This window comes from Manduca sexta, chromosome 17 (assembly GCF_014839805.1).
Source record: "Manduca sexta isolate Smith_Timp_Sample1 chromosome 17, JHU_Msex_v1.0, whole genome shotgun sequence".
In the NCBI taxonomy this organism is placed as follows: domain Eukaryota; kingdom Metazoa; phylum Arthropoda; class Insecta; order Lepidoptera; family Sphingidae; genus Manduca; species Manduca sexta.
In genome coordinates, this window is record NC_051131.1 from 1,184,387 (window position 1) to 1,207,878 (window position 23,492).

Consider the following 23,492-nt stretch of genomic DNA (forward strand, 5'->3'; position numbering starts at 1 on the left):
GCCTTATTTGCAGCCGCCGACACAGTCTCCCATTTTAACATACGTTACGCCACTAAAACTGAAGCTACTGAGCGCCTTATACACGAGGAGCAAGTGGAAAGGTGTAAACATGAAATTTTCAAACTGCGAGCGGTCTGTGAGACCGCGCGTCCACAGTTAAAGGTTAAATTAATTGGAATGGTTGAGACAATTGACAGAATTGGTGGCAAGGAAATGATGTCTAATAAATGTAGCGTAGAGATCCAATTAATAAACGACTAAAACCGAAAACTAAAACAGAAAAGTCAAAACAAACTTCCGTGATATATCACCCGAAGCCGCCGAAAACGTTTAATGCTTTCAGTAGTTTTTTTTGTCATCCCGGAGCTAAATTCCTTGTCATTGCGACGTCAAGCATTCCTGTAGGTTTACAAACATGGGTCCCGGAACGCGCCCGTAAACGGCGGCCATTTGCAGACAATGGCGTTGGCGGGAAAAGCGATGCGCCCGCGCAAACTGCGAAACAGCCGCGACATCCACGGATTTGTCCACGGCGTCGTTTTATTTTCAGTTACAAAGATTTATTTTCTTATTCATCGTATTATTTCTCTATCACTTTATTTTGCTGATAGCGGGTACATTTGGCACATGTACAAAATACAGGAATGCATTGCAATTGTGGTTTGTATCAAGAAATGGAAAATTGCACGTTACTTGGCATAGAGTCAGTAGTTTACTAGGAACAATAAATTGCTAGTGGTACGGACTACGGGCAAACATTTTCCTCACGATTTGGATCTCGCATTAAATGTAACCGAGAATTGTTTTTTTCTGCAATACTTGTACTATTGTGGTTTTTATCAGAAGTGGTATTGTAATAATTCAATTCTCATTCTATAGGCAAATTAGGCAACACATTGCTGTGTTACGCAAGCAAATGCTTAAGTCGGATTTTTAACCCTAAAAAGCAGATAAATATTTAAATTAAAATATATGTAGAGTTAAATTTAAAAAAAATATTTTTCACAGCAGTTATACAAAAAATAATTATTTCTATGACGCAATGTTTGTGAAAGCAACAACAAATGTTTCCACAAATTATTCCTATTGCCCATTGACTTTCTCTATGGACGTATGCAAAGCGTATGGGATTTTAAATGCTTCCAATATTTATGGTCGGTTGATTGAATATTCAATTATTTGCGGCAACCCGTCGCTTTTGTTCCTCCGTTTCACACTGCAACGGGCCTTTGCGACCGCGACTAATGATTTTCTATACAATCGCAATTTCAATATTGCCTTTCAATGGAGAAATGTTAGTAATAAAGTGTGTAGCGAAATGCGTTTGTTAAAATAAACCTCGCAACAATACATGAAATTATCTTCTGCGGTTATCTGTATTTAAATAATTGGTATTTATTATTGGACTTTTTCATTTTAAAATATCTGTACATAAATATTTCTACAACCTATTGAACTGAACTTTTGACATTTGATATAAGTAATTATCAAAATAGCTTGCTACTTACCAAAGAAAAGAATTAACAGATCCAGTACATATTCAAAACATTAAAATGAAAACTCGTCGTTACGCGTTCGCGTTCGCGTTTGCGTTTGCGTTTTTGTTTTGTTCTATAACTGGTAATGTAAGCACCATCTGTTATTTCGCGTTATTTGAGCCGATATATATCAAATGCGTTTCATAAAGCCATTTTGAGTCAACAATCATATGCATTATTCAACCACCAATAACATGGTAAAGAGATAGAATAAAACGTCCAACCCCCTGACATATGCTCCCACGTGACAGGTCCGAAACAGGGCTCGCTCGGTGCGCATGCGCCGCTTGTCTCCCTTTATATGGCATGCAGGGAGCCGCGCATATTTATTCATTGGTGCGGCCATACGTTGCGTTCGGCGTATAGGTGATCTAAAAGCCACCATTACCATTTTAGGGTTATATTTTTTGTTTCAAAAGTTGTTTGAAATTTCTACAAATATGGTTAGGAGATTCTGAATATGATATCGGTTTATATGGAATGGAGGAAAGTTTTGGAAATTCACATTAGTTTTACTAAACGTGGATGACATTTTTATTGATGTTTTTCGGGTTATTTATGTTGACTAAGTAACATATGTTTTCTGTAACTCTACCTTACTCTACTATTTCCCATGACAACTTTTTAACGCAGTGCTTATATTTGGATTTTCATATAAAGCCACAAGTTTTTCCGATTTGCTCGAGGGTGGGTCTTAAGAAGTTAACTTCACTGGTGCATCACATCGCATAGACCACACATTTTTTTTTACGGATACAATAACAATACCATCTACAGTTAGTCATGACAAAAAAAAACAATAAAAAAAATTGCAAAACGTTATCACAGCACAGACCACCATCAGTACATATGTTAACATGTTTTTTGCTCTGTCTCGAGTAGTAACCCGAAACGAGCGACGTTATCTGGCACGTTCACACGCCGGGATTTATCGGAGACGTCTGTTTTTTGTCTTTCCGATTTTTGTTGTGGCCCAGGATGGAGGAGGAAGCGGTAGCGATTAGCGGAATTATATGAGAGTTTAAGACAAAAAAATATATACTTAGTATTTTTACTGTTTTTATTTAACTTAGCTTTATAAATTGTCGGTAAAAATATATAAAAAAATAGCTTCACGTTCCGCGATCTATTAATAATTGTTTTTTTTCAGTTAGTATTTCTACCCTGTTTATATAAATGTATTTTTTATAAGGAAAAATATCTTGAGCGTAATAATTACAATTGTTAAACAACACGTATTATAATGTTGATCCAATTCGCTATCCTCTCGTAACTTAATCACAGTTGTCAAAGACAGTAAACTGTCACCATAGGGGAGGAGCTGACAAATTATGAAACAGAAGTAAAACAAATCTGTTCGTATTAACATCGCACCTGAAACAATGTTTTTTAAAGAAACATCTATAAGTAGTACTTAGTAGATATATTAGGAGTTTTTGTTAATCTTGCGCAGTAAATTACTCTATTAAGTACAACAACTATGCCGCGTTTTATGTTCAAAAAACGTAGAATACTCTAGCTTTTATTAATTACTAGCTTTTGCTCGCTGCTTCGCCCGCGTGAAGGAGTTTTCCGGGATAAAACTCCCGCTATATATTTTTCCGGGATAGTATAACCCTATAACCTTCCCAGAGTCTTAAACTATTTCCATACCAAATTTCGTTTTGTTATACCACGTTTTATGTCACATCCCGTTCCTGTGGGAACGGGATAAAAAGTCCTATCCTATGTCCGTCTCCTGGTTCTAAGCTACCTCCCTACCAATTTTCAGCCAAATCGGTTCAGCCGTTCTTGAGTTATAAATAGTGTAACTAACACAACTTTCTTTTATATATGTAGATTTAAAGCTTTTATTAATTTCTTAATTAATAGATAATCGCAAAGATAGAAGATATAGCTTACAAGCAATTTTATCGAAATGTATTTCTGCAAAGCACTTTAATTACTGACTGAGAAATTCTATGACAAAATAATCCGTAGAAATTAAATTAGTCAAATCCTACCATCAGCAGAAGAAAGAAAGAAAAAAACAATATAAAAAAATATATATTATAATTTTCTATCTATACGCCCTACTCTACTATATCGAGTATTTCCTATCGTATAAAAAATATAAGTTTTTTTTCCCTTACCTCCTACAATCATAAAAGAATTAACAACATTTCACACACTTATAAACGCATCCATTTTATCTAACCCAACAATAAGTGCATGTACCTCTTACATTACCATAAGTGGACCATAAAAACGATAGTCGACATAAAACCATGGCCCAGTTATGGACATATAATGTCAGTGATGTAACATTAGTCTATAAAAACTTCACTCAATTAGGATCACCCGTGTTTAAGGGTGTCTAAATGATTTATTAAGAAACAGCCATTTTGTGACAAAACATTTATGGAAGAGCATGTTTTGTAATGATAAAGTAAATTATTCGCTAGTTAATGTATAAGACAATTAATGCCTATAATCTTTTTTGTTTGCTATTTGTTTGGACATTTGACTTTTATATATGACCGCTCTATTAGACAATTAGCGTTTACTTAGACAGTAAAACAAACCCAAATTATTTGTATCATAAGAATATTTTTTAATAGTGATTAGTAATTTTTTGCTTTAGATTTTTGTGTAGCACAGAAAAAGTGAACATCAATAATGTTTATTAGCAGCCCGCAATACCGTAGGGTTTCTATATCATTATTAAACGTATCGGAATCATTTCCAATCACGCTAATTATATTTATTCCTATCATTTTGTTCAAAATATTTTTGTATTTTCCAGGATGGCCAGCGTTTATTCATGGGTGCTCCGGGAAGCTTCTATTGGCAAGGTAAATATAACTACAATTATTAAGCAAAGGGATATCTGGGCATTGTTTGTACTGTCTATCTTGTTTTTGGGTATTGATTAACAGAACAAAATCGATAATGATGAATCTATATTGTTAATTAATGTTACTGAAATCACAAAAAGACGTAACTGAGTCGTTTACGTCTGAACTAAGGAAATATATTCTATAATACAGCGAGAAAGAAAGTGAAATAATCACTCATTGTGACTATAAGTACGAAAGTGATAAAGAGTAAATAACTCAAACACAACACGATAATATAAGATGACTGACTAATGTCAAATCCAGAAGATTCAAAACTCCAACCCTCGAAACTGATTGAAATTTTAATCCAAATCCACAGGACGAACATTTTCATTAGAACCGAACGAAAAGTTCCACTACTATATGCCGAAAATACCGGACGAAGGTAAACATGAGCTAACGTATCGACAGATTGACATTTTAACTCGTAACAGCCATAACATAGAGTCGCTTTCCAGAGCATAATCCTAAAATCGCCTTCTGAACCATTCACAGATGTTTTGAAATCAATTTTACATGTTCGAGTTGACGATTTTGATAGAAAATAAAATATTAATCGATAATGTAGTTTCTATTGAATTCATATTGTAGAGTCTGAATGTTTATGTAGAAAGCGGAAAAACTATTTCGCGAGTTGAGGTTATCAGCGTATTTTTTATTTGATTCAAATTAAGAAATTTTCATAATGATGTTATAAAAATAAAAATTAATATATTCCCCAATAGATAGAGTTGACAGAGCTACATCTTAGCCCAAAACTTTTAAACTTTTGTAATATTAATAGAGAATATAATTTAAAGGTATAGTATTTTAGGGAAATGAAAAAGGGAAACTAACAAATCAATGTTTCATCTGTGTTTATGTTCGGTGTTGTTCTAACTCATTTAACATCGTCAGCTCTTGACATAAGAATTATTAATATCACTTATAAAATTGTACTCGAACAATCAAATTGATTTAAAACAGAACTGTATGCCTGTTTATGTCTGATATTGAACTTGCAATATTGGACGTAAATGGAAACTCATTAGCTTCCCTACAGTCATAATTATATGGTGCATCCCTGTGGGTTTACCGGATACCCTGTATAATCCGTTCTATCCATTAGACAGTATGTTTAGTTCATCTGCACGATGATTTGATGCCTATGACTCGTCACTTACCTGTGCTAACAAAATTACATCTACATCCTAAGGAGTAAGACCATGAACGTCCATCATATCTGCAGCTCCCTTCGCCCCTGAATCTTCGTCTCTATTTTCTGCTGCACCATATCGCAACAGATCTTTATCGATCGTATTTCTTGTAAATAGGGTGTCTGAAATAAGATTTAATCAATGCTTTAGTTTAACAAACAGCGTTCATGTTTAAAGAACTAAAAACGAAAATCGGCTTTTCAATAATTTGGTTGTAAACGATTTGGTGGTATATTTAACAAGGTATATATCCCAAATTTCTTGCTTTGAGTGGTTTTGTCTAAGAATTTAAAAAGATCTTCCTCATAAATCAAAATAACAACACAAAATGCTGAAGTTAAAAATGCAAAATTAACGTCGGCAAATATGGATTTTACAAGCTTAAACACTTTAATAACTCCATTTGTTGATGGAATCGGCTAAATGGAAAAAAATCACTGCTTCACAATTTCATTATTTCTAACTCTACGAAAAAATCCAAGAATTACATCAACTGCTTTCCTAAAAAAATGCTGAGGCAACAAAACTGTGCTTTTACTAACTTCTAAACACGATTTCCATTGTAGGTCAGCTGATTTCTCAGACCATGAATGGTCGGCCAGCACTAATCGCCACTCCTGAATCCAAAGCCATGTATGATGATTCTTACATGGGATATTCCATCGCTGTGGGAGATTTTGCCGGTCAAGGAATCCAAAGCGTCGCCGTTGGTGTACCCAGGGGAGCTAACTTAAAGGGTTTGGTAAGTAACGTAACCATCATCTTGCCGAATAAAATAGCTTGAATTGTCTGTAATCCATTACAGATTATATATTATATTATACATTATAGATTCCAATGTATACTAGTTATATTTCAAAGATCTCAAAACCAACTACTAATTTTTTAGATTTTGAATCTTGTATGAAGAAATCATTGTCAATTTTCTGCCTCAATCATCAGTATAATTAAAACTATGTCAAAACTAGCGTGATTAAGCTGAGCTACGCAATTCTTCAAATACATCAACCCAATTTATGCTTCCAGGTTGTCCTCTACACATGGGAACTGCAGAACATAAAGAACATCAGCGGGTCCCAGATCGGCGCTTACTTCGGCTACAGTCTTGCCTCCGGAGATATCGACGGCGACGGCGCTGATGACGTCATCGTTGGAGCTCCTATGTACACCAAAACCAGGAGCGATGGTTACGAACATGGAAGGATTTATGTCATCTACCAAGGAACTGATAGGGTAAGTGTGCATTTTATTAATTATTACCTTCACTGAGATTCAGACTTCCAAAATAAGTTTTTAAAATTGCTATGTCTTTATCTTCAGAAGGTGCCTGAAGATTCATGAATATATTATATAACCTTCTTTATTAGATTTATTGTAACTGATTTTTAAATTTTCTAGTTATTTGCCAAAAGCCACGCCAGGACCGGTGAGATCTCTCGGGGCAGATTCGGTTTGGCTGTCACCTCTTTGGGAGACATCAACTACGACGGATTTGGAGGTAAGGTCTTTTATTTATGATTCGAGTACAAATAAAACTTAATCCGATTTTATTCAAGCATCACCGCTTGTTGCGAATAAAATATATACTACTTCTAAATGAATATACTTCTATTTTTAGGCAACCATTCTCAGCTTTACGAGTGATGAAAAAACTTAGAAAAGCATATATCATTTTCCAGATATAGCAGTAGGCGCGCCGTACGGAGGTCAGAATGGTCGCGGTGTAGTCTACATCTACCACGGCAGCGAGCTGGGTATCCTCGAGAAGTACTCCCAGGCCATCACGGCGGAAGAGATCTCCCCGACCTTGAGCACCTTCGGCTTCTCATTATCTGGAGGCGTCGATCTGGATAATAACAACTATACTGACCTCGCTGTTGGCGCTTACAAGTCGGACAGTGTTGTGTTTTTGAAGTAAGTTGGTACTATCATGGAAGATTTTTTGTTTCTTTATTGTATAGATTATTTTGGTCTAGTAACAGCATACAAGCTGTGGGCAGGAGGTGTTGGATTCTATTTCTTGCTAAAGCAATTAAATTGTTTTACAATTATCGCATGACCGATGGATTGTGGTTGCATTACATATTTAACCACTACTTTATGCTAAGGTGATTTTTCTAACACTATTATATAAGTACTGTCTTTTGATTTTAGATCCCGTCCAGTGGTAAAAGTAACAGCTGACGTCAAGTTCATGGGTGACAGCAAGCTGATCTCTTTAACAGACAAGCGCTGCCACCTCTCCAACGGCACTGAGGTGGCGTGCGCAGAGCTCATGTTCTGTCTCACCTACACCGGAGTTAATGTAGACCAGCGGATCAGTAAGTACCACCTTTATAGTATCAGTAGAATCTAGACAAGTTTATAGTGGGGATATTTTTATGTATCAACGCGTTGTCTATAAATCTGCAAGTTTTTCATCATCAAGTATCAGTGGGCAAATACGAAATAGATGCTGGTGTAATTTTCCTAAATTCACCTAATAGACATGCAATTAAAATTAAGCTTTGTACTATTGAAAATCAGATTCTTATTATCAACTTCTTACTACTCATATAACTATTTTTAGCGAGTAACGCTAATAATATAATCAAATTTTGAGTTGTAACATTGCTCCAGTGTCACATAATATGTTATTTATTTCCAAGCGGAACGATATATCTGTTACTTCGGTGAGTGGAGTAGCATCGTCATGGTCATCTGTGTAAAATGTTCGTGTAGTATCGATGTTCATATTTTTTGTTAATATTTTATACCATATTTAGTTTCAAACTTTTCATTTAATAATTTTGTCGTTTATGATTTTGTACCCAATAGTGCCGACGTGCCGTACAGACGCTCTTTTCCTGTTACCCAAAATCACTATACTTCCATGGAACTGTCAGAACTGATTGAGCAATTTCAGTAACTGACATTTTCAAAGGAGTTACTGTTTCTTTGGAACAGCTTGACAGGGTCTATGCTGCACGTATATCTTTTTAGTGAGGTTTAATAAGAACTTGTACATAAACAACCATATATGTAAATACCCATAAAATTCACACTGTATAAAAATAGTAAACTGCTAATATAGTACTAATAACCATGATGATTTCTCTAGAATTCGAGGTGACCTTAGACCTGGACTCAAGGCAGAAAACGAGCAAGCGCCTGTTCCTAGCAGAGACCCATGAGACCACGTACAAGACGCAGATACTACTGACCCAAGGCCAGCAGGAATGCAAGGACGTGATGGTGTACTTGGATGTGAGTGATAGATAATTTGAATATGGTCGTAAGTTAAATCACTCCCATCAGGAGGGAAATAGACTCTCTAAACTATAGATTTAATCTGACCAAACTGAACATATCTGTCTTCAAAATAACTTATGCGCTAAGTGAAGAAGGAAGAATCATGAAATGACTGGTTTCTCTTCTTTGCGAATAATATTAGAGTGGTAAAGTAAGTCACTGTAGACTAATGTCTTGGAAGAAGGTCCATAAATCCCCATATATGACATTCTTAAATTTCCATCATCAGGAGGAGATTAGAGACAAGCTGACGCCCATCGAGGTGAAGATGTCGTACGACTTGATCAATCAGCCGTCCGGCGACGTGGTGCCGCCCGTGTTGGACCAAACCAGGAGCAACTTCCACACCGACTCATTGAATATTCAGAAGAACTGCGGACCTGATAATATCTGCATACCGGATCTTAGGATGTCTGCTACTACGTATGTAGAAAAAGTTTATAAATAAACTTGAGACTCTAAAGCAAAATACATACATTTTTAAATATTTAAAAAGTTATTTCTGTGTGATAAACAAACAAAAAATGGTTAACATAACTCTTATATATCGCAATTTTGGATAGCGTGTAAGTTTCGTTTTCAATACTTAATTTTCTATGCCCTCAGTCTTAGATTACGCTTATTACTGCAGTTTCATTTCTAAATCAATAAAATTTTCAAAAAACACAAATTAATTCGATTCAATATTGAAATCCACAGACCGACAGTAAACTACGTCCTAAGTTCCGGAGAAAACATTAACATTGATGTCAAAGTGGAAAACGCTGGCGAAGATGCCTTCGAAGCCGCCTACTACCTGAACATACCCGCTGGAGTCACATACGCGAAAATGGAGAGACTTGACAAAGATAACGCAGAGACTCCCATCTACTGCTCCATTGCTAATAGAGAAGATGGTGGAAACACTACTCTGAAATGTGATCTTGGAAACCCCATGGCTAGTGGACAGAAGGTAAATGGTTTTATTAAATACTAGCTTTTGCCCGCGGCTCCGCCCGCGTTACAAAGTTTTTCGGGCTAAAGTATTCCGTTATAAAAGTCACGCTATATATTTTCCCGGGAGCCTATGTTCATCCCGGGGTCTCAAACTGTCTCCATAACAAATTTCATCTTAATATGTTGGGTAGTTTTGAGTTTAACACGTTCAGGCAGTCGGATGCAGCGGGGGACTTTGTTTTATAATATATTTCTGTAGAACTTTTTAAGAGGAACAATCCCGTCATCATTGTTGCATAACTTTAACTGTTTACGCAGCGCACGCAACGGAAGCTCTCAAAACTAATAAATTTTCCCCGTTTTTGCAACATGTCTCATTACTGCTTCGCTCCAATTGGTCATAGCTTGATGATATATACCCTATAGCATTTCAAAAACATAGTGCTATCCAACACAAAAATATTTTTTTCAGTTCGATCTGATAGTTCCTAAGATTAGCCATTACTGCTCCGCTCCTATTGGTCATAGTGTGATGATATATAGCCTATAGCACTCCACGAACAAAGGGCTATCCAACGCAAAAAGAATTTTTCAGTTTGGACCGGTAGTTCCTGAGATTAGCCATTACTGCTCCGCTCCTATTGGTCATAGCGTGATATATAGCTTATAGCACTACACGAATAAAGAGCTATCCAACACAAAAATATTTTTTCAGTTCGAACCGGTAGTTCCTGAGATTAGTCATTACTGCTCCGCTCCTATTGGTCATAGCGTGATGATATATAGCCTATAGCACTCCACGAACAAAGGGCTATCCAACGCAAAAAGAATTTTTCAGTTTGAACCGGTAGTTCCTTAGATTAGCCATTACTGCTCCGCTCCTATTGGGTATAGCGTGATGATATATAGCCTATAGCACTCCACAAACAAAGGGCTATCCTACGCAAAAAGATTTTTTCACCTTTCAATCTCCGGTGTCTGTGTAGATCATGATAGATGTTTAAAAGGCATAAATAGCATACTTAAATATGTAATTATTAAATGAACTACATTTTTAAGTAAATCATTATATTTCGTTGTATACTATCTTCCTAATAAAGTAGGATTATAGCTTTTACATAAATTATATTGGATTAATAAAAAAAGGCAGTCCCATATTACAGCATTATATTTAATTCCAGGTGCATTTCCGTGTAATTCTGGAGGTGGACTCGCGAGTGATGTCTCTGGATTTCAACATGGAAGCGAACTCCACCAACCCGGAGCCGCAGGAGACCGGCTACGACAACATCAAGCACATGGTCATCGGAGTTGTCGTGAAAGCACAACTCTCCATAATTGGGTAAATATCATAAATCTTTTTTTATTCGGGCTAAGTAAAGTGAGCTCTCTGCACCTGATAGTTAGTAGAGTAGCGTCCAATAGAATGTCGACTGACGGTAGATGATTACCCATCGGCAGTAGACACAATCAAGCCGGCCTGTTGGAACTGGATATATTGGTACACAGGCTAATCCCGGACGTTGCACAATTACGTGGGCCACTAAGGCAGGTTTTAAGACTTTGTGTACGGTGGTCGCTATCCGAACTGATATAAAATATATCCTTCCCCTAACAAGTATTTTCTTTACCACTTTTTTTTTACAAATTAATAACGTATTTAACCGTATTTCAGCACATCTGACCCCCCAGAACTCCACTATAACGCGTCTCTCTACGGTACTCAGAACCTCAAAGACGACACCAAATGGGGACCCCAAGTCCTACACAAGTACAACATCAAGAACGAAGGACCCTTCACCGTTGATGAAGCGGAGATCTACTTCATGTGGCCGAATCAGACGCTCGACGGTAAGCGCTTTGATAATTATTTATAATTCAAACCTACAATTGATAATTATAGCTTTCTATTGCCTTTTTTATATTGTTAATTTTTTGCGTTTATAATTAAACTTACTCGAAAATGTATATTTGATGGTGTATGTATTTTCATATTTCAGGATGCAAAATCTGTAACCTCTGTATAATGTATAAGTCTTGGTAAATTGCTTTAATAATCTTAGGCGAAATTATTTTTTTTTAGAAAACTTAATAAGTCGACTTGCGCAAGATTTTTTACTTGCAAACAATAACAGCAAGCTGACTTCTGTACATTTTAAGCTTGCAGGATTTGCAGCAAGTCGCATGTGTTTAGAACTACTGAAATAATACCGCTAGTGTAAACGCATCTGCAAGTTTTCGCGCAATATATTGCTGCGAGAACTTCTTGTCTAAACTTAGCATAATAATGAATCCTTTGATTGAATTTGACATCTTTATCAATGTATTTGTTTCAGGCGAGAACATAATGTTAGTACAGCCGCAGTGGCTCGGTAACGTCCAGTGTGATGTAGCAAGACTCAAGACAGTTGAGAATTTATTTGTACAGAACCCTTACGCTTTCATGCTGGTGAAGGAAAAGGAAGGTAAGCCAAAAAAATTATAAATATGAAGATTTACGCAAACCTTTTTCTAAATATGAAGATTCTTGCAATGCGCAAAGTGTAGTCTGTTCTATGAGTTATAAATTTTAAGAGTACAATGAAAGTAATCAGATTTTAACTGTCGGTTGCTTTTGAATATGTATTATATTGAACACTGCTAATATGTTTTGCAGCTATGCAGAGCAATGGACTTTACACCGCTTCACAATTATCCGGCGGCATAGGACACTCTGGACAGAGTAAGTAAAGAAATAAAATTCAAATTCATGTCGTCTATACCAAAATTTTTTGTTATTTATTTCGTGTAAATGCAACTTAAAACCTACAGTAATAATTTTTATTTCCAGCTTTCTGGGTAGAGCACTCCAGCAGCGGTGGCGTTGTTATTTCACAAAGTGGAGGTTCTATCTCTGGTAGCCATTTCGGAGCACAAGGATCGTCAGGACATTTCAGTGGAAGCAGCTCAGGTCATGTCAGTGGAAGCTCAGGACAAACTGGGACGCAGTTCACTACCAGCCAAAGTTCGGGTGGACAGTTCAGTGGTAGCCAAAGTGGACTCAGTAACCAAGGAAGCTTCAGTGGCCAAAGCGGGCAAGGCGCCCAATCTGGTATAACATACGTTTATAATAAGACTTGGAGCAGCTCCAGTGGCGAAGGTCTGACAGCCGAAGAACAAGAGCAAATCAAGAAGAATCTAGCAGCTATGGCACAGGGTGGTGTGAACACAGGATTCACTGGACAAGGCACATACGTACAAGGAGGTTCCCAGGGTAGCTATGTACATGGTAGTGCTCAGGGATCGCAAGGCGGTTATGTTCAGGGTAGTGCTCAAGATTCACAAAGTGGATACGTCCAGGGTAGTACTCAGGGCTCTCAAGGTGGATATGTCCAGGGTAGCACGCAAGGTTCTCAGGGTACTTATGTCCAAGGTGGCTCTCAAGGAACTTTCATTCAGGGTGGCTCTCAAGGCGGTTACGTCCAGGGAGGATCTCAAGGCTTTGTACACGGAGCTGGTCAAGGAGGATATGTAAATGGAGGCAGAATTGTAAAAGTGAAAAACAGGACTATTGTCTACGATCAGAACCATAATATCATATCCCAGACGGAAACTAGCACGGAGTATGGAAAACTTGGTCATGAAGGCGAGCCTGGAAGTTCTTTCCATCTGTAAGTGTTTACATTATGTTTTATCTTGTAAGCTAATCATATTCGATACTTACATAAAAAAAAATATATTTATATATGTAGCTAGTCCTATAGAAATTAACGGTCTTAATACCATCAAAATCATCAATATTGTTTTCCGAAAAAAAATTATGACTCACATAGCTTCCACCTTAACTTTGTTTAAATAAAATAATGAAAATATTTGTTATCTTTCTAGTTACGGCAACGAAGGTGGACAGCAACATAGTGCAACCTTCGCCCATGGCTCCGGAGGTAGTGTCCAGACCTCTGGCCAAGATTACTCCCAGGGAGGCCAGGGGTATGTCCATTCAGGCCAATTCGGTCAAGGAAATCAGCAATTTGCACATGGATCGGGAGGCGAGCAAGCCTTTATCCACGGGTCTTGGGGAACAACAGAAACTGTCAACCCCGATATAATGAAGGCCAGTTCCTCGACCTTCAGAGGAGCATCCACTGTGACTGTTGTCGGTGATGAAGAGGAAGACAAACTTGAAGGGTTTGGAGCGTATGCGGCCAGCAATCCAAACAATGAGTTTAGATACGGCATTGCTGACGTCAGTGGTGCTTCAGGGTCTGCTCAAAGTGGTCACCAATCTGGAAGCGGTAGCTACCAGGCCAGCGGAGGAAGCTACCATGCTAGCGGAGGCGGCATGCAAGTCGCAGGTGGCGGTATGCAGGCCGGTGGTGGTGGCAGCTATCAAGCTGGAGGTTCCAGTATGCAATCCGGAGGCGGCAGCTTCCAGACCGGTGGTGGAAGCTACCAATCAGGAGGTAGTTACCAAGGTGGCGGTGGATCTTGGAGCAGCGGATACTCCTATTCATCGAGATCAGGTATTCATTAGCACATTTTTTTTATTTCAAATAAATTACGGGCATTTTAAGAATTATTTTAAGGAAGACAAACTATCACAGTAAAATTTCTAGAAACTGGCAAGTTACAAGAATCTCTTACATGCGGGGGAGTTCGTCTGGCTAGATCCCACCGTTTTGTTTATGCGTGTAAATTGAAAACAAAATTTTGTCCTTTCCACTATTATGTTAAAATAGCTTTATTTGGTGGGTTTTATCAGCACCCGAATCATTCAGTAATCATTACATCACTATAGTAATATTAAGTGTATGATGTTTGTAAACGGGTATCCAAATCCTTGCCTGCAGGTGGAGGTTCGTCCTATAACTCTCAGTCCAGCGGCGGCTACGGCTCAGTGGACAGCCGGCGTGAGAACACGAGGAGGAGACGGCAGACTGAACAGGTAAGAAGCACAGACGGACAAAATGGACATATAAATTTATATGCCACTATAAACTGATTCATACGAAAGTAATGACAGATGTATGAAGACGATAAAACAAATTATTTTAATAATTTATCAATTTAAAAACAAATTTTAATGATTTCCTTTTGTGGGATTAATTTCTTTACCATAACAACTAAGTACGTTTACTCCATTAATTGTCGAATTTATTTAGTATTATTATTTAGCTAAATGACAAAACGAATGAATCATATTTAATTTATTAAATTTTCGTTCGTCTAGGTGGACCCTAAACTAAAGGAAATATTGGAGAAATGCGAAGAGAAGTACAAATGCGAAGTACTGCGGTGTACGACCGGCAGATTGCTGAAAGGACAAGAAGTTTGGGTCGCTCTTAGGTCGAGACTGAACGCGTCTGTACTTAACGAGGTAAGAATTATTTTACACTGTTGGCCAAAACAACTATAAATAAACTCTTCTCCGTGCTACTAAATTATCCACGTTAAAAGCTTTCTTCTTGAAATAAAATAAACTAGGTATTGCGCACATATCTCGCGTGAAAGGTCTTTCGCGAAATAAAAGTAAAAACTTGTAAATGTAAACCTACAACTTTGTGTATAAGCTCTTTTTTTGCCATAATTTATCCTAACAATTCAAAAATTCCTGCATTTACTTAAACATCCGAATAATATTAGTAAGATGAGATGTAAATTCAATAATTCTACCAGATCTCGAAGGACCGACCGGTGGTCCTGTCAACTCTGACCGCCACGCGCGTCTCCCGGCTGCCCATGGTGGGTCGGCCGAAGGACACGACATGGCAGACGGCGGAGGCGAAAACGACGGTCACTCCTCAGCTGGAGGCTCTGGACTCGGGAACCATCCCTCTGTGGGTGGTGGTACTGGCGGCTGTCGTCGGTGCGCTGTTGCTGCTGTTACTTATCTTCGCGCTGTACAAAGTAAGTTGGGTTTTAGGTTTTAGCAGATTTCAATTTGAAAAGTTATTTAAGTAAATCATGGCCTTGTTTTGTGACCAGGACAATCCTGGTGTTACTCCATTTATTTATTCTTCTTGCTAGGTCACGGCAATTTAGTGTCATTTTTTTAATGTCATATTTGAAGTATCCAGAGTCTTCGTTAGTGCTTGTACTATGTAACATACACCTGAACTACCTAAACCCGTATTAATAGTTTATTCTAACTGAACGTTTATTTCCAGTGCGGATTCTTCAAGCGCAACCGTCCCTCGGACCACGCCGAGCGCCAGCCGCTGAACGGGCGCGACGAGCACCTCTGATATCCGACCACCGACCTCGGCTTCACCAGCGACACGGCCGGCACCAGTGACCTGCCGCCGACCTCCCACTCCTCGTCACCATCAGACAGCTCCTCGACAGATGCCGCTAGTGATGTCACGAGTCGCGATTCCACCAGCCTCGACAGATACTGACATCATAAACTATTGGTTTATAAATTCTAAATTGCTGGTGAAAATAACATTATAATTGATGGAGTTTTGTCAAATGGTTTTTACAATGACGACGCAACTTGGGGGTGGAAATTTTTGTCCACAATAAAGTATTTCAAAGGCAATAAGTCTAATTAAGGTGCGCAAAATATTCCATATTAGCGACTATTTATTACTGAGTTTTCATCATTTCGTGACATGAAGTTAGTGTAACAGTTTTACCTCATGATATGTCGAAATCGTGGCTCCTTAATCATTTTCGTAGTAAAAATGTTAGAAGGAGCCTTTAAAAATCAGATCGTAATAACATTACTAGTCACCGTCAAACACATTTCGGTAGCCATTTAGTGATTAGTGGAAGAGTTGGAAGTGTATTATAACGTATAATGTAAAATAATTCCCGTTCTCTACTATACTTAATTCTAAATCCTAAAATCTACAGCGGGAATTATGTTACACTATAAAATAGAATGTGAGAATCAAAGTGTGATAATGTAAAAAGTGTGTCTACGTTAAGGTATGAGAGTTGTTGAGATTTGTGATTTAAGTCAATAATAATTAGATACGTTTTACTAAATGAGTTTAGGTATCATAGAATGGTTGCTATTGACGTTTTAAAACATCATTTTGGTAGAGCACGTCCGGGTAAAAACATTGGACTTAGAAATCTCGTGTAGTAAAGTTATATATTTCAGATATTACATCGTAATTCTAATTTTTACTAATAAGAACGCTTATATTAAACTAAGGAGGCATTATCTCACGTTCTTTATAAATATTAAAAACAAAACTTCACTGCCTTACCTTCAGATATATCCAAACGAATTAATTTAATTAAATTCTAAGTATCCGACAGCTAAAGTTCCAATACAGACTGATTTGCAAGATTATATAGATATATATTATAATTCGAGTAGATTTGGCAATAATTATTTTATTAGTGAATTTGATATGTAGAGTAACGCGAATATAGAAGTGCCTTATGCAATACATATCTTGGTCGTGCTAATTTAGATATGCTTGAACTACGTGCCTTCTGCCAGTAACTAATTAATGTAAATACGTTAAGAGTTTTATATTAGTATTTATGACATTTTTTCACAGAAAAAAATACGTATACTTTTTGGCCGCAAGTGTAAAAATATTTGTAGAACTATGTACTTAATATTTTTTTGAGTGAGATGTGTATTTTAAATATTTACGAAAAATAAAAAATTATATGAAATTCAATGTCATGAGAGTAGTTTGATAATAATTCTGTAGTCAGTCAATAACTATGTTAGAAAAATGTAGTAATTATTGTAAATGAAGTAACAAAAAAAATTAAGAAAATCTGTGGAAAAATGACACCATATTAAGCCATTGTTACATAATTGTAATTATTTTATTTATTTTAATTGTACAACTAAGTTCATCGCTTCGATTTATAGTTAATTTTATAACTAAAACTTATTGATGCCGTTTACTATAATGGTATATATTTTGGTTGTTTTACATGTCTACGTAATAATTTCTTTTCATTTGCATTTACCAAAAAAAGAAATTTTAATAAATTTTTGTTTTTAATTTATCAAATGTTTTTATTTCTACCCTATATAAACGTAATTTCGTAACAACAAATCCATAACACACGTAGGTAAAATGATCCCTAAAGTCGTCAATAACTTATCCTTTATTGTTTAAATTATCTGAAATTTATGTCCATGGAAAAGAATAGGCAATATCCCCATATTGACCATTCGGGAGAAAGAGAAATTAAATGTGTAGTGAGACTGTTTTTTATTGAATATAAATATGGCAGAACACATTCGTTTTGTAGGACTACCCAGTATTCTAGATGATATTGGCCGTTAAATCGCTTCACTCTAACACTTTTCTGGATGTTTTTAAAGAAATATCATGCAAAAATGTTGCAGTTATCACAATTAAAAATTGATAAACTATAACCTCTTTTTAAACATTTTTAATATTTGCAGTCAAAAATAAACTTTAAAAATAGTATTACATTTCATATTTCATTTCATATCCTTAATCTCAGGACAGACTGCCTAAAACATTAAGATTTTCAAGTGTTTAATGTCTACAGATCCGCAATAAACTAGTTTAATGGGTCCATTTATGGTCCGTAAATATAACCGTATAACACCAAGCTGGACTGCAGTGTAAATTATTATCATGTAAGACATTTGTTGGTTGCAAAATATATTTAAAGCAGAATAGAAACATTCCGTAAAAGATCTGACCATGAAGGCTGCAGTCTTCGAAAATTCGAGAGAAAATTATAATATAGAAGCCCCGATAAAATCTGAAAAATATTTTTAATATATCTATATTTCTTTATGGCCGACAGTGTATTTGATTTTTCTGGATTGTGGATGCTTTTCAGTAATAAAAATTACTTATGTGATCCAGGTGAGATGCCTTATTAGTTTTTATAAAACGTAATCCATACTTAATATTAATGCGGCGTAATTGTAGCGACAAAATCACTGAATCAATTTTGATGAAATTCGCTTCGAAATTACCTTGAGCCACAAATAAGAACAAAGGCTATTGTTTAATATTTGTAATAAACAGTTTATGTGCACTGTAAAGTGACCCAACTACATCTGATGGTAAGTGGATTGGGGTCCAATAGAATGACTGACGAGAGATGATTACCCATCCACAGTTGACACAATTATGCCGGCCTGATAGAACCGGATATACACAGGCTGACCCCGGAATGGAACACATTTACCTGGGCACCATGGCGAGGTTTTAACACCTTGTGTACGGTGGTCGCTATCGGATATAAAATATATCCTACCACCAGCAAAGTTTTTAACGTGAGCTGCTAGCAATAACAATAATGAGCCTTTTATTTCTTGCCAATTAAATTACATATTCAAAAAAAATTAATTATATTTACTAAAAAGAATTATAAAACAATATTAAATAAAATTAATATTCTGTGATTTTTTTTACATTTTGATTTTTATTGAGTGAGCAAGAACCCCTTTCACGTCAAGGCTTTCTCCAGAGACTGCCATACTTTCCTGTTACTTGTTATCGTTACCCAGTCTTTAACAGATATGTGAGTGATGTCTGCCCATCATGTTCTCGGCCTGCCTCTTTTTCTATAGCCGGCTGGTCCTAACCACACTATGGTCCGTATAGTCCATTTATCGTCTGACATTCTGGCTACATGGTCCGCCCATTTCCATTTTGATTTCTGTGCATAATTTAGGTCAGCAATAACTAATACAAAATAAAGAAACCTTCCTTAAAACAAAGTCACCGGTATCTTCATTGAAGACTCGTCATTTATACTCGATTCTTACATTTAGTGTCATATCTTTGTGTTATTCGAAGTCTCATATCTGAATCGAATCCTCGGCGGTCGTAAAACAAATATTGTCGTTCCATTTATTATCTATCGGGACGAGCCAGTCCAATTACAACCTACGTATATATCACCTCTGCTTTTATTTCACTTCAGGTCAGGGCTGTAATTAGAGGAGATATGGGGGACTTTCCCCCAATATAAAATTCAATATACTTTTGTTACATTTTTCAGGTTAGTAGCTCATTGGCGATAAAGTTCTCGGATTCTTTAAAATAATTGACTGACGCGATGATATGGTTAATCGCTTGATAATAAATGTTATGACTTCCTGCGAACACTAAACAGTAACACTCTGAGTTTTGAATTGCATTATATATGCAAGATACCGGTGACTAAGTTGCCTACTGCGTTCAGTTATAATATCGTTAGGTTTAAGATTCAAAATACTTTTAAAAGTGTTGTCTTTACAAAATAAAATCTTGACTTCGAATCGCCTAATATTACCCATAATATAATGTTAAAATGGCCAATAAATTAAAATGGGCAATAATATTATGTTCTTTACAAAATTGATATTCTAGTTAGGTACTCACGTAAATCCCTACATTAGTTCCCTAAATCTAAACAAAATTCATAATTAACATAAATAACAAAAGTAAAAACATTTGATTCGTAATTAATCTCAACCCCCACTTATTCCTGAGTCCACGTCCGCTGGCCACTTGTACAGTTTCGCCCTTTAAATAGGGTCGGAAGATAAACTGGCGATGGTCGCGTTCACAGATTAAATTAACTTAGAGTAGCGACAGCAACGAAACATCGTTTTAATTAGATATACTTATAAGTCTTCAGTATACGAATCGGAGTAGGTACCGTAGTATATTTCCGCCGCTGAGCAGCAACACACGCACTTTTGTATTCTATGATATAGTAGCCAGCGTAATTACTAAGCATAATAATAACAGTCCTGTATATACTGTCCCACTGCTGGGCACGGGCTTCCTCTACTACTGAGAAGAATTAAAGCTTAGAGCGGATTGGTAGATTTCACACATCCTCAAAATTCCTATTGAGAACTTGACGGGTAAGCAGGTTTCCTCACGATATTTTCCTTCACCGTTAAAGCAAGCGATAGATCAAGAAGAATACGCACATAATTTAAAAAAGTCAGGGGTGAGCAGTGAAACTGAAATCATCCAAGATGATGTGTCAAGTAAAGTACCGCGCAGTGCTGTGTAATTCAAAGTTGTGAGGTTACTGCTTATATACATAGGTAGAGAGCAGTCATAGCATTTAGCTCAAGACAAGCGGTTTGTTGGGTTCGTGATTCCGTGCTACAAAATCCTTAAACCTGTAAGACATCAGCGCCATGTATGTAAAAAATCAGACGACATTGCCATTATTTCCAATGGAAGTAATTTACCTAGTAAATGTTGTGCATCAAATTTCATCCAAATCCGTTCAGTTGTTTCTGCGTTTATTTTTAACGAACGTACAAAATCTGAACATTTACAAATTACTACTTATAAAAAGAATAAGTTATATAACGCTTTGTATATTTTTCCTCTTCAAATTAGTGTTAATACCTATCATTATGTAAGTAAATTCATTTTTTAATTTACAATAAGCATACCAGAAACTAGACATTTTCATTTACACAACACAACACAACATCACGCATTTTATCCCCGAAGGGGTATGCAGAGGCGCAACCATGGCACTCACTTTTCGCCAAGTGTGTTCCGTCCCATGATGTGATAGGGGGCGAGCCTATCGCCATATCGGGCACAAATTCCAGACTCCGGGCTGATACTGAGCAGAAAAACCCAAATATCACTTTGCCCGACCCGGGATTCGAACCCAGGACCTCAGAGCGCTGCCGTACCGCGCATGCAGTACAACTACGCCACCGAGGCATTTTCATTTATTATCTCTTAAAATTGTTTAAGATATCTAATTAAAACCTACTCTTAAATTGCGCTGCAAACGGTACCAAGCTGGATTCACAGATAAATCTCAAGTGTCTTTGTCTCCACGGAACGTCTGTCTGTCTGATGGAGCGTAACTCCGAAATGAAATAACGGTTGGCTATTCGTTTATATTCACCTCCGACCTAGCGGAACACGCCTTGGTCTGTTGGACAAGAAATCAGCCCGACACTGACATGCAAGATGGCGGAATTGGCGGTAAAACAGATTTAATCTGATTGGTACAGACGATTTTCAGATTCGAATACGGTTTGATTTTAAACTAAGGCACGTAGCTCAGTGTTAGATGATTTATTTCTGGAGAATGTAGTCTAACCTCCTTATTCATAGACGTTATTTATCTAAGGACAGAGCATTGCTGTGATAACAAGTCTGTTTCTCAGCTTTGTTTATCTGACAGCTTGCTCTTTGTTCAGCTTTGTTTATCTGATAGCCAACTAGATTCAAGTTGTATCTACGTACTGCGAAGGCTGGCATGTCATCAGCACTGAAAAACAGACTTTTTATCACAGCAATGCTCCGTTCTTAGATAAATAACGTCTATGAATAAGGGGGTAAGACTTAAACCGTAAGATATTACGAATAATGCTCGCCTACTTGCTTCTCTTTTATTTCATTGGGAGAAGGTTCTTTGATCCGTTGGTCTTTAAAGTATTAGATAAGATATTAATTATATTATTTCAGACGGCAGTACGAAACCCAATGACATCTTTATTTAAGACTATTGATTTCTGATTTTATCCTTTAGTATAGATTTTAGACCTAGGCCATCTGTATCCCAGGAGATATAGTGTTTGTGAACAGACAATTTCACTTGAAGCCGTTTTATTTTTCATACAAATTAAAGAAGACTCAGTACACGGTAGTTATGAGCTTACAGCATCAAACAAATGAAATCTCCCAACCCTTCACGTGAATGAGGAATAAAACACAATTGGCCGCGGGCACGTAGGGCCCAGTCGTTACAAGCTAGATAACCCGTGCGGTTAATTAATCCTCGGCTGAGGGCCCGCTTGCACCTCGTTATGTCTCTTATGTTGTGAATGTGTTTTGTTTAAATATTTTTTTATGTGCTAATGAGCTTGTAGGTCAATGGGGAAAAGTATAAATAACCCTGGTTTTGAGCACACCATTACGTGAATTGACAATAGATCAATAATTATTTTATTTCTCAACTACTTCGGAAATGGCTGAACGTGGAAAAAAAATGATTTGACTGGTCATAAAAAGAAAGCTGGATGATCTTACAAGGGTTCTGAAGTATATATAACATACTGGGAATAGAACATAGTCTTTTAGTAAGATTTAAAATGTGAAAACACAGGTTACGAAAATAGTTTAGAACGCCACTTTTACAACGCTCTTTCGAAATTGCGTATAAGAAATACCACAAAAGTCGAACGATCGAAAACTTAGCACTTAAGTGGTGATATCGCCACGCGGTACAGTCTGCCGCTAAAACAATGGCCTGCCGACGGCATAAAGTTGTCACAGTCGGTGCCACATACAACACGAAAGGCACATAAATCATGTTTCCTTGGTGCAGTGGCGTGACTCGCCGCCTTTTGACGAAATACTTAAATTGACGTAATATCTCGGCTTCAAATGCCTTTTAGGTTAGTCTTCGATATGTATATCTATGATTGAAGTCCAGGAATAAAGATTTAGAATTGTTTAATCTGATAACACAAGGGAACTAGGTAGAATAATGATATACTTAATTGTAATGAATTTCGTAGTCGATCAGAATTTCGAAGGCAAATGTTATCAAAGACATAATAATATGAAGTTCTTATATAAAAATAATAAGTAGTACCTATATAAAGTTTATGAAGTAGTTATATAAGGGATACAAATTTGTATAGAAATATTTAAATTAAATAATAAAATAAGTAAATGAATGTTAAAATCGTGCAGTCTGCAAACTAATCAACAAAGTGT

The 23,492-nt window shown here is 36.7% G+C and overlaps 1 protein-coding gene across 3 annotated transcripts in view; it reads left to right on the plus strand.

The window, feature by feature from the left end:
• The window catches only part of LOC115445520 (integrin alpha-PS2-like), a gene marked incomplete at its 5' end in the record, with an annotated part of 65,381 nt that extends 47,576 nt beyond the window's left edge, over window positions 1-17,805 (plus strand). Inside the window, 21 exon segments of one of the 3 annotated variants that reach the window (XM_037439555.1) lie at window positions 4,324-4,372; window positions 4,737-4,802; window positions 6,180-6,355; window positions 6,640-6,846; window positions 7,012-7,111; window positions 7,293-7,527; window positions 7,768-7,934; window positions 8,714-8,859; window positions 9,134-9,327; window positions 9,604-9,856; window positions 11,022-11,182; window positions 11,516-11,691; window positions 12,177-12,305; window positions 12,497-12,562; window positions 12,671-13,108; window positions 13,181-13,490; window positions 13,708-14,342; window positions 14,670-14,764; window positions 15,050-15,196; window positions 15,496-15,726; window positions 15,987-17,805. In XM_037439555.1, the coding sequence (XP_037295452.1) occupies window positions 4,324-4,372; window positions 4,737-4,802; window positions 6,180-6,355; window positions 6,640-6,846; window positions 7,012-7,111; window positions 7,293-7,527; window positions 7,768-7,934; window positions 8,714-8,859; window positions 9,134-9,327; window positions 9,604-9,856; window positions 11,022-11,182; window positions 11,516-11,691; window positions 12,177-12,305; window positions 12,497-12,562; window positions 12,671-13,108; window positions 13,181-13,490; window positions 13,708-14,342; window positions 14,670-14,764; window positions 15,050-15,196; window positions 15,496-15,726; window positions 15,987-16,064 (4,059 nt within the window). 3 annotated transcript variants of the gene reach the window in all.
• Between the last annotated feature and the right edge of the window lie 5,687 nt (window positions 17,806-23,492).